At 37.1% G+C, this 24,340-nt stretch overlaps 1 protein-coding gene across 1 annotated transcript in view; it reads left to right on the top strand.

Moving 5' to 3' along the window:
* The window catches only part of ryr3 (ryanodine receptor 3), a 375,337-nt gene that overhangs the window by 274,104 nt on the left and 76,893 nt on the right, over nt 1-24,340 (top strand). Inside the window, 9 exon segments of the mRNA XM_059955616.1 lie at nt 3,108-3,422; nt 4,431-4,671; nt 5,558-5,645; nt 6,817-6,909; nt 15,598-15,768; nt 16,166-16,225; nt 17,697-17,828; nt 19,659-19,771; nt 20,402-20,501. Coding sequence (XP_059811599.1) covers nt 3,108-3,422; nt 4,431-4,671; nt 5,558-5,645; nt 6,817-6,909; nt 15,598-15,768; nt 16,166-16,225; nt 17,697-17,828; nt 19,659-19,771; nt 20,402-20,501 — 1,313 coding nt within the window.

Genomic DNA, 24,340 nt, shown 5'->3' with positions numbered 1-24,340 from the left:
TGAATAGTTGGTCACAATTACAACATTTGATATTTATTGTGTGGAATAGAGGCTATGGACTCCTCACTCTGTTTTTTAATGGAATGGGATCCAGAGAACCGGCCTTGCTGAGTTGAAGCTCCTGGAATCCAACAGCTAGACTAAGCGTTCACAATACCTCTATTGGTAGCCCAATGAAGCTCTGTCATTGAAACATTCCCAAAGGTTTTGACAGCAAGGAAACATTTGTCCCACCCCCAACTCCAGCTTTACCAGCTGTCGAAACTACAGAAGTTATATCGTCGTTCAGCCAATCTAAAGCATTTCAAAATGATTCAAAATATAGTGAAGCATTTTTATGTTAAAACAGCTAAAATACTGACAAATAATCAAAAATATGAAACAAATCATTTTGAATAAAGCCTTCCCACATTACTGTCAATCACAAGCTTTATCACCACTGTATCCGAGGCCATTTTTCAGGGAATGCAAGGGATTCTCAGCAGAATTTGGAATGCTGAACCTGTCAGTAATTTTGGGCCATTTTTTACAAGCTTTCTCTGTCTGCACAAAATGTTCAGATTGTTGCTGGCTGTTCTCTTCTGTCTTTTGCATTGCAGCAACGCTGAGGTTATGAGAACCCAAGTACCAAGCAGGTATTTTTTCCGCACTCACCCTTTATTATGCTGCAGTCCCAGTTTGCTTTCAGGAAGGTCCTTTGAAGGCTGATGCCCCTTCCTGGAGCCTGTAGCTCCGCAGGCTCACTGTACCAAGTTAGTGACATCCTTGTACACTTTTCTTCAGCCAGCCAATTTAAAATGTCTCTTACTGTAATGTAATGTCTCCATCATTCTCATCTGTACCTTTGACTAAAAACATATGCTTCTTCAAATTGTCCTTTAAACTCGGTCCTTTGACTTCAGTCATCAGAACCACATTCGTAACTTAGTATTCAATTTTCCTCCTATATACACCTTGTTATGTGATTGTCCTTCTGTAAATATAAATCGTTCTGTTTATAATGTTACCATTAAATGTGCACCTTGTATGGCCCTAGACCTTCTGGCCTAGATTTTCCAGTTGGTTGGCAAGCAATGACACTTGTTAATTGCATCACTGATAGATCCCAAAATCTAATCTGGTTTCTATCCTACTGGGAATCTTTAGCATGTTCAGGAAGGGCGAGAAATACTGAGGCTCTTCCACCAATCTAATTGATGAATCCTCATTAAGAAATGCAGAATCTAAATAAGGAAATTGAAATTCTATCTAAATGATGAACAGCAAAATAAAGATATTGAAGTCAAGGTGTTTTAAGAGGAAGCATAAACAGAAAAAGTTAGAAGAGGTGCGAGAATAATATCTGCGAGAATGAGATGCTTCACTTTTAAAATAAATTGTTCAGGGCTAGAGAAGTTAATTAGTAGCTAGCTACTTTGATTTTATTTTGAAATCACAATTATACTGAGCCTAATGTACTTCCATCTTTTGTTGAGAGTTAATGGAGAAGTAGCCTGAATGCGCATCATCTCAGTCCAGATTCCTTTGCTCATAACTGCAGCAATGCACTCTGTCAGAGGAGGGAGCTAAATCTGACAACAGCCCAATGTATATGTATTTTGGCGTAACCCACTAATTAATTAATCTAAAATTTTAAATGTAAACCATGAGAAAAGCAAAAGTGAAGTAAAGGTTTGCTCATCTTTTATTTTAAATATTTTGCTTGTTCCGATACAAATTCTAATTGTCTCCCCACCCACAGCTCTTTCTTTAAGGCCTGTAAACATCTTGGCAATGTAGATGATCCTTTGCCTCCTCTTAATTTTTGTGTTTGGGAAAATGGTCATTACAATGATAACAACGTTGCCACTGCAATGGTCAATATCAGTATGAAATGTGAAGAAACACAAGTACCCAAAGTTAGAAATTGCTATACAATTAGATTAACAGCCTTTTTTTTACAGAAACTTGCATTTTTGAATGATGCAACAAGAATTGCTCCCAAATTACTGATCAAGGACATTAAGCTGGATAATAGATGGCCCTGGGACTTGCAAACACCATCCTCTTGCTGTTTAACTGTTTATGGCCAATCAGGTACAGAGAATTAAACAAAGAAAAATCCATGAAACGAAGAAATAGTATTGAAGTCTCAGTATCAGCTACTGAGCTCTGTCGACCCAATGAATTAGGGTGTGATTTGGCAAGACTTCTAGGAGCTTTATGTTAATTATGTCTGTATTCAGTAGAGAAGGCATAAGTATTTGAATCAATAAACAATGGGCTGAATCTTATTTGACCCACCCCCTGCTTTGCATTTGCTCTCACATAGTGCCCTTAGCTTTTCACTTCCAAACCAAAGTTTCAGCACAAACTCAAATTAGAAAGGGCATGACAAAGCAGAGCAACCACACCTCAAGACAGCAACGTATCTAATTAGAAGTACGGGGTTTCTCTAGTAAAATGCAGTGAGCAAAGGAAAGTCACATCATAAAAATTTAAAGCATTAAACCCATCCCAGTTTGTAACAGCAACAGTATCTGCTGTTGTGGTTGAATCAGCAATTTTGCAGTTGTCTCCCTTCGAACAAAGACAATGAATGACATGACACAGAAACAATGGTTTGTATCAAGTTTTGAGATTTTTATCATATTATCGTAATCCTTTTTGAAAGGATGTTTTACTATGAGAATGTTAATTAATCGTGTTTTAATTCACATGACCAAATCTCCTGGTTGGTTCCACTATGGACTAATGCTAGATGTCTTTTCTGGTGCTCAAAGCTACTTATGACCATTCGATTTGCTTGATCTATCTGAAGGTTACCTGCTGCAGTGCTCATCAAAACTGACTCATGCATTTCTGTCTTAGGCTGCTGCAGCCTGCATGTTCTAGAACACAGTTCATCCAAATGTTTACCATCCAAACCCATCTGCCTTCACTGAGTTCTTGGCTCCAAGCCTCCATGATGAAGGGTCTCTGGCCGAAACATCGACTGTTTATTCCCCTCCGTAGATGCTGCCTGACTTACTGAGTTCCTCCAGTTTTTTTTTTGTGTTTGCTTCTGATTTCCATCATGCGCAGAATTGCTTGTGCTTATGATATTGACACTTAATTTGCTTTGTTAGTTCTAGGTTTGCCAGATACTGTGGAGGAAGTGTGCCCAGAGGTACCTCAACTAGATGCACTAATAAAAGAGATCAGTGAGACAGCTGAGTCTGGAGCTCGATACACAGAAATGCCTCACATCATTGAGGTAGTTTTGCCCATGTTGTGTAATTATCTGTCATACTGGTGGGAACGGGGCCCTGAGAACAACCCCAGTGGGGACTGCTGTACTGTGGTCACCTCGGAGCATCTCAGTGCAATCTTGGGCAACATCTTGAAGATCTTGAACAATAACCTGGGCATCGATGATGCTTCATGGATGAAGAGGCTAGCAGGTAAAAGTGCAATATTTTAATGGTCCCTATAGGGACTTGTGTTTTGTTGATAATATCCTGCTTCATACTTGTAGAAGCAAAAGACCTGTTTTGACTTCATGAACTTATTAAATGTACGGCATGAAATTTGATGGATATTACATAATACCCAAGTCAATTTTATGGTAAAAGTAATTATATACCATTTCTAAACTGAAGCACAGCAGAGTGCAATGACTTTTGAATACTTAGCACACTCTAAATGCCTTTGCAGTCATTTAATTGTGTGCATTGAATGGAAATGGCCGTACATTCCATTGAGCTGATTTCACATTTAATTGTCTCATAGCTAATTTGTACATTGACTTTATACTTCCAGTTTTGCTCTACAAACTTTGGTAGCCCTTTATAGCAACAAGCCTTCTTAACTCTATATAGACAAACTAGTAATTTTTCGGTTGATGTAACTGATGTTATATGAGGAAGATAATTCCACATTTTCATTCTCCCTTCTAAGGAAAGCACCTTATTAATATCATTCTTGAATTAACTGGCAGAGGAAATGGTAGCCTAGGTAAAGGGAACAGTGGTGAGATATCAGGGTTCAATAGAAACTGCATACAGGATATGGTAATGTCTGCTGCATGGGCTTCCCTTTACTGACCAGTTCAACAAGACCTCAGGTGTACAGCAATCCCAGCAATTAGAGAAAATTTAGCAGAATATCGGGATTCTTAAAATAAATAACAACTTCTCCAAAGGTTCTTAATGGACAGTACCATTGCTGAATTGTTACTTTGAGTAGGTTGGTTTCAAGCTGGGAACTAACCACAATAAGCAAAAGTGCATAATACTTGAACCAGCAATACACACTTTGTCCACTTGGTCTAAATGCAGTATAAGTTAGATGATTTCTTGAACCACGTGGGGTATTTTCATGCATGATGCATATAGTTAGTAGAAAAGACTAACCATGTTAAAATTCCACCATGTTAAACTTCCACTTCTATTTCTTTTTGAATTCTCCAGTGTATGCTCAGCCAATCATCAGCAAAGCCAAACCTGAATTGCTGAAAAACCAATTCATTCCAACACTAGAGAAACTGAAAAAGAAAGCAATAAAAGTTGTTTTAGAAGAAGAACAACTGAAAGCAGAGTATAAGGTAGATTTCCAGGAGACTGAACTGCTAATCCTAGATGAATTTGCTGTTCTCTGCCGAGATCTCTACTCCTTCTACCCAATTTTGATCCGCTATGTGGATTATAACAGGTAAGATTACTAACATGATTGTTAAGCATCAATGGCTATGTAATTTTTAGTGATATTCTGAGTAATTGCAGACTCAAAGCAAAGAGTTCACTACATGCAGCTACATTGGAATATACATTCAATACTTTCTGATTAGAATAGAGATTCCAACTTATGATCACTACTCATGCCATAGAATCATGAAAAAATACGGCACAGAAGTTGACCCAGCTAGTCCATTCCAAACTATTTATCTCATTAGATAAACAGACAAATAGGCATTCTACTGAAAATAACTAAAGAACACAGCATAGAGTTTTAATGAAATTTAATGTGAATCATATTAGAAATTCACTATGACAAATTTCACTTGGTTGTTAAATATTTCTCATCTTGTTATTGAAAACAGTTGATGGTCATATAAACCCAGTAACAGTAGCACCTTAAACAAGTAAGGGAAGGACAATTTGGAAGGCAAAATACTTCCAAAGAAAAAGCAATTTACTGTTATTATACATATGGGAATTTAACAAAACCTACTTTTTTTAAAATCAAACCTACAAAGCAGTTTCAGGTTATCTGGGTATGTCACAGACAATACTTGCCCCATCATTGAAATGTCCCACAACTTATAGGCTCACTTTCAAGAACTCTTCATCTTATGTTCTCGATATTTATCGCTTATTATTAGTATTATTATTATTATTATTTATTTTTGTACTTGCACAGTGGTCTTTCATTGATTCTGTTATGGTTATCCAATTATGTATTGAGTATGAAAATTAACCCCATGGTTGTTTATGGTGACTTATATGTATCTTGATAATAAATTTACTTCAAACTTTCAACATGATGAAAACTACACTCTGTTTCTCTGGAATTCTACAATTGTGCTTTATTTTTCTAGGGCAAGATGGCTCAAGGAGCCAAATGCAGATGCTGATGAACTCTTCCATATGGTGGCTGAGATTTTCATCTTGTGGTGTAAATCACATGTAAGGAATAAATTTACAAACTGGTGTAAAAGCTAACTTTAATGATGCCTCACTTTAGAGCAGAGCTCTTAATTCTGAACGTTGCAAAAAAGCATCCTTTTTACTGAGCTACTCGTTGTAGCAGCAAGTTGGTGCTCTTAGTTCCTGTGTGATGCTGTCATTTGACGACTTTTCAGGACTTTGCTGTACTCTGCCAAGGTTTGCTACCCTCCTTTCATGCCTACTTCATGTAATCTCTTGAACTGTGAGAATTAAAGCTGACAAAAATTAAGCTGATGCCTTTACACCTAGCGCAATTAGATAACTGAATTGAGATGACCTTCATGCCTTCAGATAGATATTATGCTGTTAAAATATTATAAAGCAAGATTATTAAAACTGTAAGTAGTAGAATATTAAAATAAAATATTTCATTCAATTGTAAAATAGTTGCTTGCTATCTTCGCAGCTTTGACAGGCTATTTCAACTGTTTCCAAAAATCTCTGATGATTAGAGACCATTAAAAGTGGTTGAAGTAGGAAAAAAAATCTAAAAATGAAAAAAAATTAAATAAGGAATTAATTTATTTAACTTTTTTAATTGTTAAAAAATTAAAACATTAATGCAGTAAAATAAAAAAAATACAACATTCCACTTAGCTTCTACATTCAGGTCAGGGACCTCATTGAAGTGAGTGAGGTGGTGCTACATGTGCCAGCCATGGGTGGTGTAAGGTTGAAGGACCAGTTGTAAGTTACATCCTGACCTTCAGCTGAAGACCAAATCATGTTGATGGCTGGAGATCAGATATGTCCATAGAATCACCTGCATTCAGAATATTCCATACCATCAGTCCATCTCATGTCTTGATTTTAAACTGTCAAAAGAGACACGGTTTCCTCATGGCCTTTTGCTGAGGTCGCAAATAGTAGCAAAAATTATCAGATGAGAATAATTTAAGCAATCCCTGAACATAAGAACTGGAGCTTGGATATTAGTTGCTAAAAAGTGCTTTTAGAGAAAAACAATCCATAGAGTTTTTCATTCTAATGTGTAAATAGGCCTGTCGGAGAGACTACTGTAAGCATTTCAACGAGACTATCATTTCAGAAACTTTGTTATTTGTTGGAGTAATGTAAGCTAAGAGCAAAACTCAAACAACCTTTGTATTTTTCGCTCACCATTCTACAGAATTTTAAACGGGAAGAGCAGAATTTTGTGATTCAAAATGAAATCAACAACATGGCTTTCCTGATTGCAGACAATAAGAGCAAAATGTCCAAGGTAAATATTAATTACAGATTCCTTGATTTGCTACATATATGCCAGGATTAAATTTCTTATTTTGAAGCTAAGTTGTGTTAGTGTCTTGATAATGTTGACAAATGTACAGAATGGCAGAACTGAGGTAATTACAGATCACATTTGAAACTGTATTTCACACTCTAAGTATTTTTATAAATAATTTCACTTCATGTATCAAAAACATTGAAGAGAAAATCTTTTTTTCACTTTCTATCAATTGGTGAATTATTGATCTGGCAATGCTTCTGATCAGGGATCATGGAGAAATGTCAACAAAGGAAATGGAATGGAAGATAAGTATTTGCTTTCCAAAGCAGCTAAGCCAATGTAATTAATGTATTTAAATAAAAACAGAGGATGCTGGAAGAACTCAGCTAGTCAGACAGTATTTTTGGAGAAAGGAAAACGGAGTCACAACATTTCCTGTCAATAACCTTTCATCAGAACTGAAAATGTGAGAAAACAAGAGTGTTTTGTTTTGCAGAAAATGTTTGAGTGTGGGGGGGTGGGTCCAGGATAGAGAGAATGGGCAGAATGTCTGCAAAAGAGTAGGGACCAAAGTTGTTACAGTAGCAATAATTTTAAATACTGGTAATTAGAGGCAGAAGAGAAAAGGAAGAAAGGAACAAATTGAAACTGAAGCATTCAGCAATATCTGAATAAAGAAATAAAAAGCTGGTTACCTCAAATTCAAAATTGACTCCTGAGGGTTCCAGAAAAATCCAAGGAAAATTCCTGATTGATGCCTGAAGCATCACTCTTTTTATAGGGACTGAATATTAAAGATATGAATCTGTATATTGATTCAATGAATATAGGAATATGCTCCTAGAAAACAAAAGAGTTTGAAAAATAAACTAAGTTTAATTATTGGTAATTATTATTAATCAGGTCATCTTAAAAGAGAGAAACTTGTTTTTTTTAAATGAACCACTATTTGGGTTTTAATAAAAGTAAGTTCCTTTCACATTTTGACCGCAAGGAGACATGAATATCAAATTGAAGCTCTGTCTATCTGTACATTGGTCAGACTCTTCCAATTCCTTATACATTTAACTCCACAGTACTATGGAATAAAGAACAACAGAGCACAGGAACAGGCCCTCCAGCACATGATGTTGTGTGGAATTAATTGAATATGTAATTAAATGCCTACCTACAGAAAAATGAATCCCTTCTGCCTACACAATGTCCATGTCCCTCCACTTTCTGCACATTCATGAGCCTATCTAAAAGTGTCTTCAATGGCTCTCTCATATTTCCCTCTACTATTAACTGTGACAGTGAATTCTAGGAACCCACAATTCTCTGTGGAAAAGAAATTTCCAGCCCCACATGTCTCCTTTGAACTTACTCCCCTCTTTATTTAAATGAAAGCACTCCATTTTAGACCCTTCTCCCCTGGAATAATGATACCGACAGTTGACTTCATGTATGCCTCTCATAATCTTATAAACTATCGGATCTCCCTTCTGCCTCCAGAAAAAAAAAACCCAAATTTTTGTAACCCCTACTTATAGCTAAAGCCCTCTGATTCAGGCAGCATCCTGGTAAATCCCTTCTGCATCCTCTGCAAAGTCTCCACATCCTTCCGACAATGGAGCAACCAGAACCGAATGCAGTAATCTAGATATCAATTGCTGGCTCTCGAACCTGATGCCTCAGCTAATAAATACTAGCATGCCATCTGTCTTCTTTTCCAGCCTGTCAACATGTGGAGCCATTTTCAGGGAGCTATGGATTTGGATCCCCAAATCCCTCCATACATCAACACTGTTAAGGGCTTTGCCTTTTTTTGTGCCTTTACAAACAAGGGAATATCTGGAGATGCTGGAAATCAAAATAATAATCACAAAATGCTGGAGGAACTCAGCAGGCCAGTGTCTTTAGAAAAGAGTAAACGGTCAACATTTCAGGCCAAGCCTGATTTATATTCCACTGTACCACTTGGCAATCATCCACGCTACCCACAATGCCACCACTCTTTCTATTATCTGTGAACTTACTAACCCACCATCCATGTTTTCATCCAAGCCATTTCTATATACATTAAACAACAGAGATTCCGTATGGATCCCCTTGGAATACCACTTGTTACAGAACTCCAGCCAGAATAAGTCTCATCAAATACCCCTCCATGTCTTCAATGGGCAAGCCAATTCTGAATCCAAACAGCCAAGTCACCATGGATTGCATGTATTTCAATCTTCCGGATGAGCCAATCATGTGGGACCTTATCAAACACCTTAGCAGAATCTACGTAGACAATATCCATTGCTCCACCCTCATCAATCACCTTCACAATCTTCTAAAACACAGTGCCTCAATCAAGTCAGTAGGACATCACTTACCCACACAAAGCTATGCTGACTGTCACTAATTAAGCTATTGTTTTTCAAATGCTCATAATTGCTATCCCAAAGAATCCTCTGTAGTACTGCCATGAAATTCATCAGTTGCAAGATTAGATACTTTCCAGCCCTCCATGACCTCACCTGTAGCTAGAGAGGACACATACCAAGGCCTCTCTCAGAAATCTGGGGTATATTTAATCAGTAATAATGTTCTTCAAGAGACTCTGCCCTTTTTCTTCCTTAATCTCAAATACAATACCTTATTATCAGACTTCATTACACTGATTTCACTGTCCACCACTTCCTTCCTCATGGTAAGTACCAACACTGACTATTCATTTATGACCTTGCACATTTCCTCTGCTCTCATGTATACATTTTCTCCTTTATCCTTGAGTCCTACCCTTTGCCTAATTCTTGCTCTTAATAAGTATAGAATGCCTAAGAATTTTTCATGGCCCTTCTTTTCTCACTTAATTCCCTTCTTGATTTCTTTGCAGGCTTCTTTATAATCTTCAAGGGCCCTGATGATTTTAGCTTTCTAATCCTTACATGCATTTTTTTCCCTTCTTGATTAAACTCACCATCTGTCTTGTAACCCAAAGATCCCTTACATTGTTGTCCTTGTTCCTCCTTCTGATAGGAGCATACCTGTCCTTCACTCTGTGCAGTTAGTCTAAAAGCACACTCCACATGTTAGCTATGGACTTGCCCAAAAACAGTTGATCCAAATTAACTCTCCCTGGTTCCTACCCAATACCCTTTTACTTTGACCAACACCAACCTAAACACCTTCCCACCAAGTCCATACTTCTAATCGGTACCTGTCTTAAAACTTGTGGTGTTGTGCCCATTTTTTCCTAAATTATCTCCCATTGAAAAGTCAGTCACTTGGACAAGCTCATTTCTCAAGACCAATTCCAACCCTTTTGGGTGCATCTAACAGATTTTACCCCTGTCTTAACCTTTCACACCGAGGTGCTCCAGTCTATATTGGGGAAGTTGAAATTAACTACAACCCTGTGTTTTTGCAGTTTTCCAAAATTTGCCTGTATATCTGCTCCCCAATGTCCTGATAGCTACTGGGGGGTGGGGGGGGGGGATCTGCAGAATGATCCCATTAGACTGATTGCACCTTTTAAATTTTTTGAGTTCTACTCATATAGACTCAATGGATGAGCCCTCCATTATGTTACCTCTGAGTGCAGTTGAGATGTTGGCCCTACTCCTCCCCCCACCTAGCTTCAACTTCTCTCTCTATCTTTTCTAAATCATTGAAACCCTGTGACATTAAGTACACATTCCTGTCGCTCTCTGTAATAGGCAGAACATCTTAGTTCCATGTACTGTTCCATGGTTTAACGTCATCATTCTCACTCTTAATCCTCCTAGCATTAAAGTGAGTACCTTTCAGCTTGTCCGTCCCATCTTCTCTATCACCTTGCTCCTGCTGAAATTCCTTTAAGGTCTTGCTGTATTTACCTTCCTCTCAATCCCTCCACCTACTGACCTGGTGATCTGATTCCCATCCCCCTGTCAAACTAGTTTAAACTCCCCCAAGCGGTACCAACAAACCTCCTCACCAGGATATTGGTTCCCCTCCAGTTAAGGTACAACTTATCCCTCTTGTGCACATTGTTCCTTCCTCAGAAGAAGTTGCACTGATTCAACAATATGGAATTTTACCCCTTGCACCAGTTCTTCAGCTGTACAATCATTTGTTCTATTGTTCTATTCCTGCCCCAATAATAATTATATGAGACTGGGAGTAATCAATAGATTACTACCTTTTGAGCTCCTGCTTTTCACTTTTTCTTTTCCTTATTCCCCATATTCACTGCACAGAACTTTGTCCCCTTTTCAACCTATATCCTTGGTGACAATGTGCACCACAATGTCTGGTTGCTTGCCCTCCCCTTGGGAATGTTCTACAGTCGCTCTGAGACATTTGACCTTGGCATCTAGGATGTAACACACCATCCTGACATCTCTTTTACATCTGTAGAACCTTCTGCCCTTAACGGTCAACTCTCCTATCACAGAAGGCCTTCCTGACTTCGCTTTTCCCTACTGGTCCTCAGAAACAAATACAAAAGTCTCCCAAGTTAACACAACATTAGAATTCTTACTAACAATGTATTTTTGTATAAAGTGGAAAAAAAAGAGTGGTATTTTAAACCAATGTTTTGTTGAGGTTGGAGGTTAAAGCTTGTTACTGTCAGTTCTTTATTCTACAAATGGTAATGGTGCAAAGAGAAAAAGTTTCATTTCCAAGTGTTAATATCTCACCTTTTGGGCACAAAAATCAAATCACTGAAATGATAAATGTGCATTTAGAATTCCACAGTTTTATATTTTATATTAATTAACAGCACTAAAATGGAAACCCACTTAAAGCACTTTGATCTTTTTTTTTGCTTTTGACAGATCAAAACTAATGGTTAAAACATATGAAATCTATTCATTTTTAAATTGTTTGATGTTTTAACATATTACTAATGTTTTTTGTGTTTATTTTCTCCCTTTTCAAAGCGATGTAAGCAAGTTGTCCTAAAGGTCAGATTGCATGATTGCATCATCATGCAAAAGGCTGCACAACAGACTTGGAGACTTAAGGTCTTTTTTTTTAAATGACCACACTCATAGCATATGCAGTTGTCTGAAAACTGTACTGTGCTCATTGTCTGAAACCTCTGCAGAAGACTAACTGTGTTTGCCATACATTGTACAGCTTCTGAGAAGTATGTGTAAAAATCAGCTCTCAAAGCATAGCTTTTGCATAGGGTAAATCGAGGCTAATGTGCTACTAGTGACAAAGCCCACAGTCCAAAGATATACTGGGTAGACTAATTGTTCTGTGATTAGGTTAGGATTGACCGGGATCGTGGGGTTGCTGGGGCAGCGTGGCTTGAAAGGCCAAAAGGGCCTAGTCTGTGCTGTGTTGCTAAATAAGTAAATTCATTTATATGGTTCATTGAACTTTAGCAGAATTGGGAGATTGAATTTCTCTCCTAAACTCAACAGTTCTTTTTCATTGCTCTGTGGTAAATGTGAGAGTAATATTTTAGTCAGGATTTAGATTCACTTGACTGCAGGTACAAATCCTTATTTCTCCAGAAATTATGTTGTATACTACATGTTTTAGACCCTTTGTTATAAGACAGGGTAATATCATTAAAGGATATTGGATTAAAGGTTTAAGCACTTTTCCATCTAACATAATATATCCATTATTGAAATGTTCTCAAGTGCAAAGATTAGCATGATTTTAATGGATTAGCAGATCATCATCAGATTAAGACAGGACAAAGTTTAACATTTCATGTAATGTTCAAATGCTTTAAAAAGAGACCAATTTCCTCTTCATTAATCTGAAGTGATTTATTATTCAATCTAATTGTGGCATCTATCATTGCTAGCTTGGATCCCCCAGGCTGGTTCAGCAACTGAATAAAAAAATGGTAGAAAGAATTGACCCAACTTGCCTGATGGAAATAGGGTGAACATCCAATAAAAGTGATTGTGCAAAATATTAATCACCCACAGCATCTTGTTTTCCAAACTAACCCTCACTTTAAACGGCCACTTGGTTAGATTCAAAAAGTGGTTTTTCAGCTCGTTATAGCTGTACTGACTGTACATTGAGGTCTACTTATCTCCCACTTCACTAAGATAATGGAATCTTTTATGGTCCCTTTTTTACCCTCTTCTCACTTGAAAGCCACCATTGAACCTGCTTCCATGCCTCTTAGCAATGTGCAGTATTCCATATCCCAACAAAAGAAGTGTATGTTCATGCCACTATGGCTCTTTTGCCAATCACTTGCCTGGTTCAAGTCACTACCTCATTAACACGAGCAGTGTAGGGTACACTAATGACTCGGTAAGGGTTTCAACTTTGTTCACTAGCATTCTGTCATCTACAATGAGGAAGTTAGTGACAGTATATTCTGTTACTGAATCAGAATCAGAAAGGTGTGAATGCAAGGAATTCAGAGAAATGGCAATATGGAAATCAGACCTGTAACTGAATTTGATGATCAACCACAATCCTATCAAATAGTGTTGGCAGCTCAAGGGGTAGATGGCTGCCTGTGCTCCTATTCATTATGTTCTTACTTGGGCTGGTGAAATGAACAGACATAGAGCATGAATTTTACTGCAGGGAAATGAGAAGTTGAAGTTTGGTAAGAAGAAGGATGCAATATGAACCCCGAGTAGTTATTTTATAGACAAAAGAAGGAGAAACTCTTGCTGTAATAAAACCATCAGCAACCAGAGACCACATGAGCCAGAAACACCAAATGACATTTTATAATAGTCTATGCTGATCTAGAATGCATTGTGTAAAAGTAATAATTGAAAAAGAAATTGCATGAAAGTGAGAAAAAAGTGAGGACTGCTGGGGAAAAATTTGGCTGCACAGTTCTTCTAAACAAAAATATAATAGAAAAGAAATAATCTAACCGACTGTCCGAATGAGATGTCAATCTGTGATTTATAATACAATGCATTGCAGCCCTAAAACACTTCTTTAAGAAAGCAGTTTGTAACAGCAAATTTGACTGTAGATAGAGCAATGTAATACATTTTTGATGAATGGTTGATTTATTTCTTTATCAAAGTGTGGTAAAACTTAAAGCTGCAACAAGATTCAAGATTGTTTAATGCGAGGAGCCTATTTTTAAACAGAATTGTACAGCTCCACTTAAATTAAGCTAAGAGAAGCTGAGAGTTGATAGCATTGAAATCAAAGCCAGTGTGCATCTAACCCACCATAAGCACAGCTTACCAATACATTTCATCTGCATCATCATCTTTGTGTTTCTTGTACTGGCAATGCATTTTCTTGTATCATATTCAATTTACCTTTGTGTGTGTAAATATGTGTTGGGGCAGTATTATTAATTAAATACTTTCCTTTTGTATTAGCTGACATGAAAATTAAATGATTGAGTGAAAATGCGGTTGGTTACCTTATAATTTATACAAAACCACATTGTTTTTCTTCAATGAACTTTGCGCGCAGTACTGTGTTTGTCTCACAGTCTGAACAGTTAATACTGCAATCAGTTCCAGTTTATTATATTAAAGAGGTGTGGTGTCAAATTATCCTGAACTACAAGAGCTAACTGTTCACAAAGCATTCAATGGCCATCATCACTTTGTAAAGTAGTGAAAAAGTGATATTTTAGCCTCTCAGTGGTGCAGTGGTTCTCAGCATTTTCTAACGATTACACAGGAGCATGTGCATAAAAGCTTTCAGCTTCAGAATGATTTTAAATCTGCCAAGAACACTGGCGTGCTAAATAAGGTTTCATCTTTAAATCTCACAGCTGAATGATATACATATTGAGAGAAGAATGAGGCATTATATTATTGAAATGAATAGGATTTGACAGGATTTATACTGTGAAGATCTTTCCCTCATATAGGGATATAGAAACGGCATAAAATTTCAAAGGGTTGCCTATTTAGAACAGGAATGAGGAGGAATCTTTTGGAATTCTCTCTTCCAAATAATTGCGAACGTTAATTCATTAATATATTTAAAGCTGAGTAGATGGATAATTAGACCGGGTGAGTTGGAGATCCTGGAGAACAGGCAGGAGAGTGGATTTGGGGCCAAGATCAGATCAACTATAATCTATTGAACAGTGAAGCAGACTTGAGAGGACTTCTTTATTATGTTCTTGATCCATCATTGCTGTGAAGTGAAGCAAACCAAAGTGATAGCTTGTATTACTGTATATGAAAAAAATCTTGTGGTAAATTGCATAATATAGATCTGATACATGGTATGCATTGGTAGGAACAATGTTTAGATCCTTGGCTAGCAATGATTTAGTTAATATTGTAAATAAACAATTACATGTAATTGCAACAGTGCCAGTTTCAGGGATCAATAGTTTGGAGTGTATGTTATATAGTAGATAACAAGTAAGAGAGATCTTACTTTTAAATGCCCCTTAAGTAGCTTACCAGTATTCTATTTCAAAACTTTCTTATAAAGAATGGCTCATCAGTTGAGCAAACACCACATTTTATACTTATAGATCCAAATGCTAGCATTATAACACCTTCAGGAATGAAAAGGAAGCTTTTGAGTGGGTGGAGAGATGTGTTGAATTTGAAATTTTGTGTCAGCTTTGTATGTAATTGGAGTTCAGAACATGGGATATTCCATGGAACATGGGATATGTTACCATATCATATGTCAGTACCACACAACATTCACTAAATAGCATAACCTATTTGAAATAAGCATTCATACAAAATACTGTATTGCCATAAACAATTTAATTTATTTCAGGCAGAGGGAGATAACCAGGAACGGAAAAAAATTAAGCGCAGAGGTGACTATTACTCGATACATACATCACTGATTGTGGCAGCTGTTAAAAAGTTACTTCCAATTGGTTTAAATATGTGCACAGCAGGAGACCAAGAATTAATCTCATTGGCCAAGCAGAGGTACAGTCTGGTAAGTTTCTGGTATTTTTCTTAAGTATTGTCTCTTGTAAATTTTAAAAACATAAACAGCAAATCAACAAACTTGACATGTTGATGTTAAACCTACATCTAAGTATTCCTGGGTTAGATCATGACAGCATTTGACTGATGTATTTAAAACAAAATGCCCCTTCATCTTAAATTCACACAGTATTCTTAATATTTTCTGTATCTTCAAGGAAAAAAGGAAACAAAACTTGTATTGACTAACTTACAGTCTGATGTGGATGTGGTGGTAGAGATTTGCCTATAAATTAACATATAATGAAAATACTTTATAAATGTATGTTACTGCCTTTTCACAAGCACAAAAACTTAACTTAATCCAGCCAAATGTTTTCCTTAAAGCTGTATTGTTTCATCAACAGAAAGACACCGATGAAGAAGTGAAAGAGTTCCTTGCAAATAACTTACATTTGCAGGATAAGGTAGGATTTGAGAAAAGCATTACTGTAAGGATGTGATCACATGTTACATCCAACCTTGTTTTCTACTTAATTTCGGCACAGCTTTGTGGGCTGAAGGACCTGTATTGTGCTGTAAGTTTTCTATGTTTCAATGTTTCTGCTGAAAGGATTAACTTCAAAATTCAAAGTGAATTGTATTAAAGAATGTATTTGTCACTAATACTACCCTGAGATTACAGGGCATTCATAGTTGAACAAAGAAGTACAATAGAATCAATGAAAACATAAAAACTACACACAAAGACTGACAAATTATACAAATACAAAAAGAAACAAGTCATGATAATAAATAGTACTGAGAACATGAGTTCCCACGTCTGAACTGTTAGTCAGGTGTTGATTTTCACATTCTGTATGTTTTGTGATATCCTACCATCTAATACTTGTTACATCAAGTCTTTTTTTAACCATCTTATTACTTAAACTGCATTTTATTTTGAACATGAGCTCCTGATATGTCATCTAAGCATAATTCCTATACTTGTAAATGAAGCCTTCTTTAAATAGTACACCAAATGCATTGACAAATGTGGATTTCCACCCGATACCTGCATTATAATGTTCACAGTATAAAGACAATTTACACAAACAGGTCAATGTTTGAATGAGCTGAGACCCACACCCTTGCTTTGGAAACTCAGTCGTCCTTACCAGTAACAGAAAACAAAAATGGACAAAGGCTTATCTGATCATACAATTATTTCAAAGAACTGGATTCTCGTTAGCAATCTTGAAAGTGAGTTGCATTTGTGAAGGAGCAGGATTGGGTGCATATTATACTCTGCATCCATAATCTGAATGATGCGCTCAGGGAAAAGCTTTTCACCAGAGCATGGGACTGCAAATGTGCAGGAAGATTTGGAACAAATGTGGCAGAGAGGCAGGCTTCCCATCTCTAGTCAGCAGCTAACGTGAGCATTGTACAGTCACAGCAGAGCATTTCCATCATGGTACTGGTTGTCTCATCCAGAGCAAGAGTCAATTCGGTCACATTCCCGACCTGATATATCAATCACTCATTATCACCAAAGCTAAAACCTGAAACTCCCTCGCTCACTACCTGAGCCACTCAGCTCATCTGTGATCTTAATGGCAGCCAGGGAAGGACAAAAACTCATGGTCTCTGCCAAAGATGCCCCACATTTCAGATTGGCTTTTAGGAAATAGTTTGAAGGTCATAACTTAACACAAAATCTGTTTAAAACATTAATGTAATTAACACCAGAGGTAACGCCTGTGTCTTGATCAATTTACAAGTCAAATTGCTGGGTTGTGGCCAGCATTTCTGAAACTTGATCAGAGAAGGCAACTTCTGCTGTCGCCCAATTTAGATTTGAAGTTCAGTGAAACGATTCATTATTTGCTGCCGAATGCAAATCTTGCCTGTGGTTGCCTTCTACTTGTTTTAATATTCCTTCAATTTCCCATTCAGACTGATGACCCAGCAGTTCGATGGCAGTTGGATTTGTATAAAGATATTGCCAAGCCCGAAGAGAGAATGGATCCTCAGAAGATTGTGGAACGTGTGCAAAAGATTTCAGCTGCTATTTTCCACTTGGAACAGGTAACCAGAGCAAACATAAACAAATAACGTAAAGAAGTGTTGAAAACTATAATCCCTTATAATAAAATAAACAATCATCTTATGGACATATTAAAAATCCCACTGTCTGATGTGTCAGGATGACCAAGGGCAAATGGAACATTTGAAGCTGTTTCCTACTAATAGACATCACAAAACTGACTGCATTTCTTAATGATAGCAATAATTTCTTAATGATTGAATACTGATAGATTTATTCAGTATGTTGTTGTAACTTGATGGCTTGTTAATTTTCCTGTCATTTAGTTAAAAGGATAACATGTCTTGCGTCTTGTAGAGGTTTCATTTTTGCATTTTCAGAAATTTTTCATCACTCTCAGATAGCAGAGAACAAACTTGTCACATTCTCCAAATAGACACAGCAGTTGCTTGATACTGATCATCTATACACCTCTGAGCACTTTGGTAACTGGTGTATCAATGGTATGTGAGTTTTATCCCCTGTATGTAATAACGGTACAGAACTAAATTTCAGAGCATTATACTGCATCCCTGGGCAATTAAATCAGTAAGTTATTTACGGATAGATTGGCACAAAAATCTGCATTTTGGGAGTTTTTATTAGGATTCATTCCCTTCAGACCAAAATCTAATGGAAAGCTTTGATATGTTTAAAGAAATTGCACTCAGTTCTTTTTTCCAATTATATCCAGCTGCTTTAAGAATCCGTTAACATAATAAATGTTGATAATGAGAAAATAGTGAGCATAATAATCAATTCTCCAATGACACAAAATATGGAGAAAATAACACAACTGATTGAATAAAGTTTTTGGCCATTTACATCGGTAATAGTCATATTGTAGTTGGAATCTATCACACTATTTGTTTTTTGTAATTTCATAAATTAATCAAAAGAAAAACACGGGCCCAGGAGAATGTGTTTGCTTTGTTTTTTTTTAAACTTAGTGAGAGATGCAGTATATGATGTGGTGATGTAATGACGTAAGCCATGCACGTACTTCTTACATAAAATCCACAATGAATTATGTTATCAGGAAGGAATGCTTGATCAAACAATATACCATATTTACAATATTACTCAAATTTTACTGAAGTATTAATTACACTTTGTTATCTAGTTCATTAGCTTGTATCGTCATTGAGAGTACCAGGAAGAAGTGCTTGTAAAGATTTAAAGTGATAAGAACCTCTTACATCAATATTAACCTCAGTGTAATATAAATAGAGATAACATTTAAAAGAACCATCCTGCTCAGCACCAACAGAATGACATTGACCACTCCTTATACTGGCAGTTGCTTGCCGTGTTTTTGAAGGTTCCATGCAGTATCTGTGAATGCCATGAGCACCATTGAACTTCTTAAATAAAATTCAGCAGTCATTAGATAGCAGGGAACATAAATAAAATGTAAGCAAGCTTAAGAAATCAAAATGTGGACCTTAAAGCAGTAATGATCATTAATGTATCTTTTAAAACTCAATATCTTTAAAATTCAATTTGCTCTCAAATGCAATAGCCCTAACGTTCTCAGTTTTAGTGGAAGACTTGAGATGAAATATCCCAAGCACCTTCCTTAACACAGTGCATCCTTGTAGAAGAGCAAGGTTTCTCTTAGAACCCTTGAATTCCCACATGGGGCTGTATATATGTTTAAGCCAAGAGATGCTGTCAGACTCCATTGCAATTAGCACATTCTGGAGGCTTGTACATCACGGTGTGTTCCTTTATCCCTGAATTTTCTAGTCAATCCACATTTTATTAATGGCATCCATTGTTTTTCCAGTAAATCTGAACCAAATTTAAGGAAGTGAATGTGTTTTTTCGAGGTGGAGCAGCCATTACGGTCAAAGAAGACAGGCTGGCACAAACTGATGTCTAAACAACGCAAACGAGCAGTGGTTGCCTGCTTCCGGATGGCACCACTTTATAACCTTCCCAGGTAGAAGAAATGCTGTGTTTTGCATGTAAATAAGAAAATTATATTTAAAACAATTATTTCTATTTATTCTTTATCTCATTTAGCTACTTTCTTGAACTTTATTTTCCATTTCGAAGTTGTTTTTTGATAAAGCTGTTGATATATTAACAATCACTCCCAAACTTCATTTCCAGCTTCAGCTTCCAAGCTGCATCCACTGTTCCAGGGGAAAACCAATTCCCTGTTCTCTATCATTTGGACTAGAACATCTACAGTAATTTCCCCTGTTAGCATTTCTTCCTCCTTTCTTGTAAGAGAGCACCTCATTTCAATTTGGAGCTCCAGTTCTGCTTCGGGTTGGGTCAAAAATGTCAAGTCAGTAATCACAGTGCAAACTTTTTATATTAAATTAATGAAGTTTATGAAGCCAGTCAAAAATCATGTCTGTTCATCATGCTATACAGAATATATATGCAGTTTTGTCTTTGCAAACAACAATGTACATGCTTAAGAAAAATCATTTTAATGCAGTGAACTAATTGCAGAAACCGTGCTTTAATTCACACTACATGGAGAATTATCCCGCAGATAATATAGAAAAATCTGTGCTTTTAAATTGATCAATGCAAAAAATGTATCCCTTTTCTTTAGACACAAAATTAACATTTACTTCCTGAACGCCTATCAACATCTGTGGCTGGAAAAACTATATAAGAAAACTGACTTTGAGAATCTTATCGTCTGTTTGGCGGTAAAGTAACATTTGATTGATAGACACTGCTTCCTATCCTGTGCAATCATTTCCCTTGGCACACCAACCATCTTCAATTTGTACAGTAAACCTTACAGAATCTGATTGGTCAATCCATCAACCAAAGCTCTCAGCAATCTTGCATGAAGAAAGATATGCTCAGTGGCTATTTTATTAGGTACACCTGTACACCTCATTAAAGCAAATATCCAATCAGCCAATCAAATGGCAGCAACTCAATGCATAAAGTGTGTGGCGCGTGGCCGAGTGGTTAAGGCAGTGGTCTAGCAATCTGAAGGTCGTGAGTTCAAGCCCCAGCCGAGGCTACATGTTGTGTCCTTGAGCAAGGCACTTAATCACACATTGCTCCAGTCCACCCAGCTGATAATGGGTACCGGCAAAATGCTGGGGGTTAACTTCATAATAGACTGGTGTCCTATCTGGGGGCCGGGGGGGGGGGGAAGTCTCGTACTCTCAGTCACTCCACTCAGGCTCGGGACAGACTTTAACTTAACTTTAACAGTGCATAAAAGCATGCAGATGTGGTCAAGAGGTTTAGCTATTGTTCAGACCAAACATCAAAACAGGGAAGTAATGTGACCTAAGTGACCTTGACTGTGGAATGGATGTTGGTACCAGACGGGGTGGTTTGAATATCTCAGTGAATGGAAGTCTCCTGGGATTTTCACATACAACAGTCTCTAGAGTTTGCAGAGAACAGTGCGAGAAACAAAAGTCATCCAGTGAGTGGCAGTCCTATGAGAGAGGTCAGAGGAGAATGGCCAGTTTGGTTCAAGATGACAGGAAGGCAATGGTAACTCAAATAACCATGCGTTGCAACAGTGGTGTGCAGCCAAGCACCGCTGAAGGAACATCACATCGAACCTGGCAGTAGATGGACTACAGCAGCCGCAGATCACACTGAATTCCACTTCTGTGACCACTGTATTAGGTACATTTGTGTACCTACTAAAATGGTCACTGTACATATAAAAAATAGATATTAATCTTTAAAGGCATCATAAATGCACATGCCTTTAGACACATATTATGTTTTTACTATTGTAAAGTTAATATATTTCAAGAGGCGCTGCATTTCTGTGTTACAGCACATGAGGACAAAGGATTCTAACCAATTATAACCAGTGGAGTGTTAACTTCTGTTGTCATCTGAAATTTTACACCTATTACTTTTACAGAGAAGTTGAGGATGTATCAGTGATATTTCTTGTGAGATACTGGAGGAAGGATGGAGGGTGGGGAGGAACAAATTTAAGCAGACCTTCAAGATTCAAGAATCCATTTGTTAACTGTTACCAATACTTGGGCTAACTACAGTGTAGTCCAAAATTGTAGTTAAAATACGTGAATCCGATGACATCTGTAACTAACTATGACAGCGAATGACTGTTTATGATGAAACAGCATTTCATCCTCTTTCTGTTCCTCATTTCTTTCTTTCACTTCAGTTGCACATGAACATCAAATCTCTTGAGAACCATTTTATATGCCATTCATACTTTAGTTAGCACTGTCATGATATATAATCTTCATACCATTGACCAATCAGAGAGCTGAAGTTGTACAAATCTCTACTAATAGACTTATACTGTTATTTCAATTAATAAAAGTCTCCCTTAATCTACTAAAAGATGTGTCTCACCTCCCACTCCTCCCAATCTTACTATCCCCTCCCGCTTCCTAGGCATCGTGCTGTTAATCTCTTCCTTCAGAGTTATCTGAAATCATGGATAGAGACAGAGGAGTACTCTTTTGAGGAGAAACTAATTGAGGATTTAGCTGTAAGTACTGGCCCCTGTGCAGCTGGTTTCTACCTTTAGCACAAGTGGCCATGCTGCATTCTGCAAGTAGTGCTGTTGCCAAGCTGTCTACAACCTGTGCACCTTTCTCTGTCAGTTCTGAAAGGTTGGTTTGGGGGTAATTGTTTTCCCTTGATGCTTTGCATTGGAAATTGGAATGAAAACTTGGCTACTGTGAATGGTAGGTACTTTTTGAGCTGAGTAAGATGGACTGGCTTTTGCATTCATCAGCTTGAACTTGGCACTGAATCTGAAATAACACATCGTGGAAGTAATAATTTGGTGATAGTTGTCTGCAAGAATTGATTATTCTGGAGTAACAATGCTTTAAGTAAATTGAAAGGCCTTTTTTTGTGAGTGAGATTTGATCTGTATTCCTAAACTAGAAACTGAATGCCATTTATAATGCAGTTTCTACTCAGAATTTATTTTTTTATATTTTAAGTATTACTTTCACCTCTTTCTCCATTAAAATTGATCTAGCCCAGCAGATGGCAACTGACCTACTTCTAGACCAAGGCCAATGTTCACCGCAACTAGTTGAAGACAATAATTGTGAACAAGTCTTCTGCCCTTCCCGGGGTAGAAGTATGTCAGTTTCCTTTTGAAAGAATGGACAATTGACACAGCTCCAAAACCTCAGCATCCATGTGGTGGAGCAGTGTCATTAGCCACTAACCTTTACTTCTCATTGGATGAGAGAGGATCCATGGCTATAATGTTGATATGCATTGGAGAGCTATTGCTGCATGCTTAGTTATGAAATAATACATTGCTGAGTGTGTTACAAGGCTTCAAGGTAACCCAAAACATGAGGCCGGGTGGGAGGGGGGGGCAGGAGTTAACCTATTTGGCCCCTTGCTTCAGCTCCATTGTGCAATAATGTGATGGCTAATAGTCCACCTCAAGGCCATTTTCCTGCCCTATCCTCTTATCTCTTGCTTTCTCTACTCTCCAACAAAATATCACTCATAGTTTTGTGAAGTTATTATTTGAGCTATGCATCCCCACAGTGTAGGGAGTTCCAAAGATTCACCATTCAGTGAGTGAGAAACTTCACCTTATTTCAAATGTAATTGGTTTACCTCGAATCTTGAGAGAATTCTGGACTCCATACTCAGGAGAAAGATCCCCCCTGCATCTAATCTTGATCCCTCCAGGTATTTTGTGTGTTCCAATGAGGTCATGCCTCGTTCTTCTAATAGTCTGAGCTTATTTAATCATTCTTCTTATGATACACTCACCATATCAGCAACCAGCCTAGTGGTGTTTTTTTTGCTGCATCCCCTATTTAGCACATACTTTCTTACGATAAAGAGACCAAAATTGTCCAACTGCTGTTTCCTTAAGGTCCTGTGTACTTTTAGTTAGACATCATAGCTCTTGTCCTTATCATAAAACATGGCAGTGCAGTATAGAATTTATAATATCATCATTAACAGAGGTTATATAAGAGCCTTGTAACAAACTAATGGATACTAATTTTATTTTATATATAACTATGAAAATGTTAAATTGCATTGAATGTGAATGTGTTACTAGATTATGCTTGCTTATGAACTTTAGTATGCTGATTATGAAAGGTATTAGGACACCACTTTTGATAGCGAAAATTTTCAGTGTTGCATTTATTAAGTCTTACATTATAACATATCTCACATTGATCAGTGTTTTTGATGCCCGGAGTATGAAATAATGCAAGAAAGATAGATCATTGACATACAATAAGATGAAAGATAAATTGTAACAGAATCAAAAAATGTTAAGGTAGTGACAGTTCATCCATATTAGAGGTATTATAGTATTCCCCTGTAGTGACGGTCTTCAGTGATAATTTAAGTCTTCACTGCATTTCTGTGGTGGAAATAAGTGAACTTTTTATGGGTTGAGTTGCATTATTAATATTGTTGATTAAGTTTGTTTTATTGTCTTTATGGCTTAGTTTCACTTCATCTGCTATTTGTATTTCAGCAGATAAGTAGTTCAAAGCCATGGTTCCTGGGCAATGCTTAGTCTTTA

The sequence above is a fragment of the Hypanus sabinus genome, chromosome 2, assembly GCF_030144855.1.
Source record: "Hypanus sabinus isolate sHypSab1 chromosome 2, sHypSab1.hap1, whole genome shotgun sequence".
Taxonomy (NCBI): domain Eukaryota; kingdom Metazoa; phylum Chordata; class Chondrichthyes; order Myliobatiformes; family Dasyatidae; genus Hypanus; species Hypanus sabinus.
This window is presented reverse-complemented; position numbering and strand designations above follow the sequence as displayed.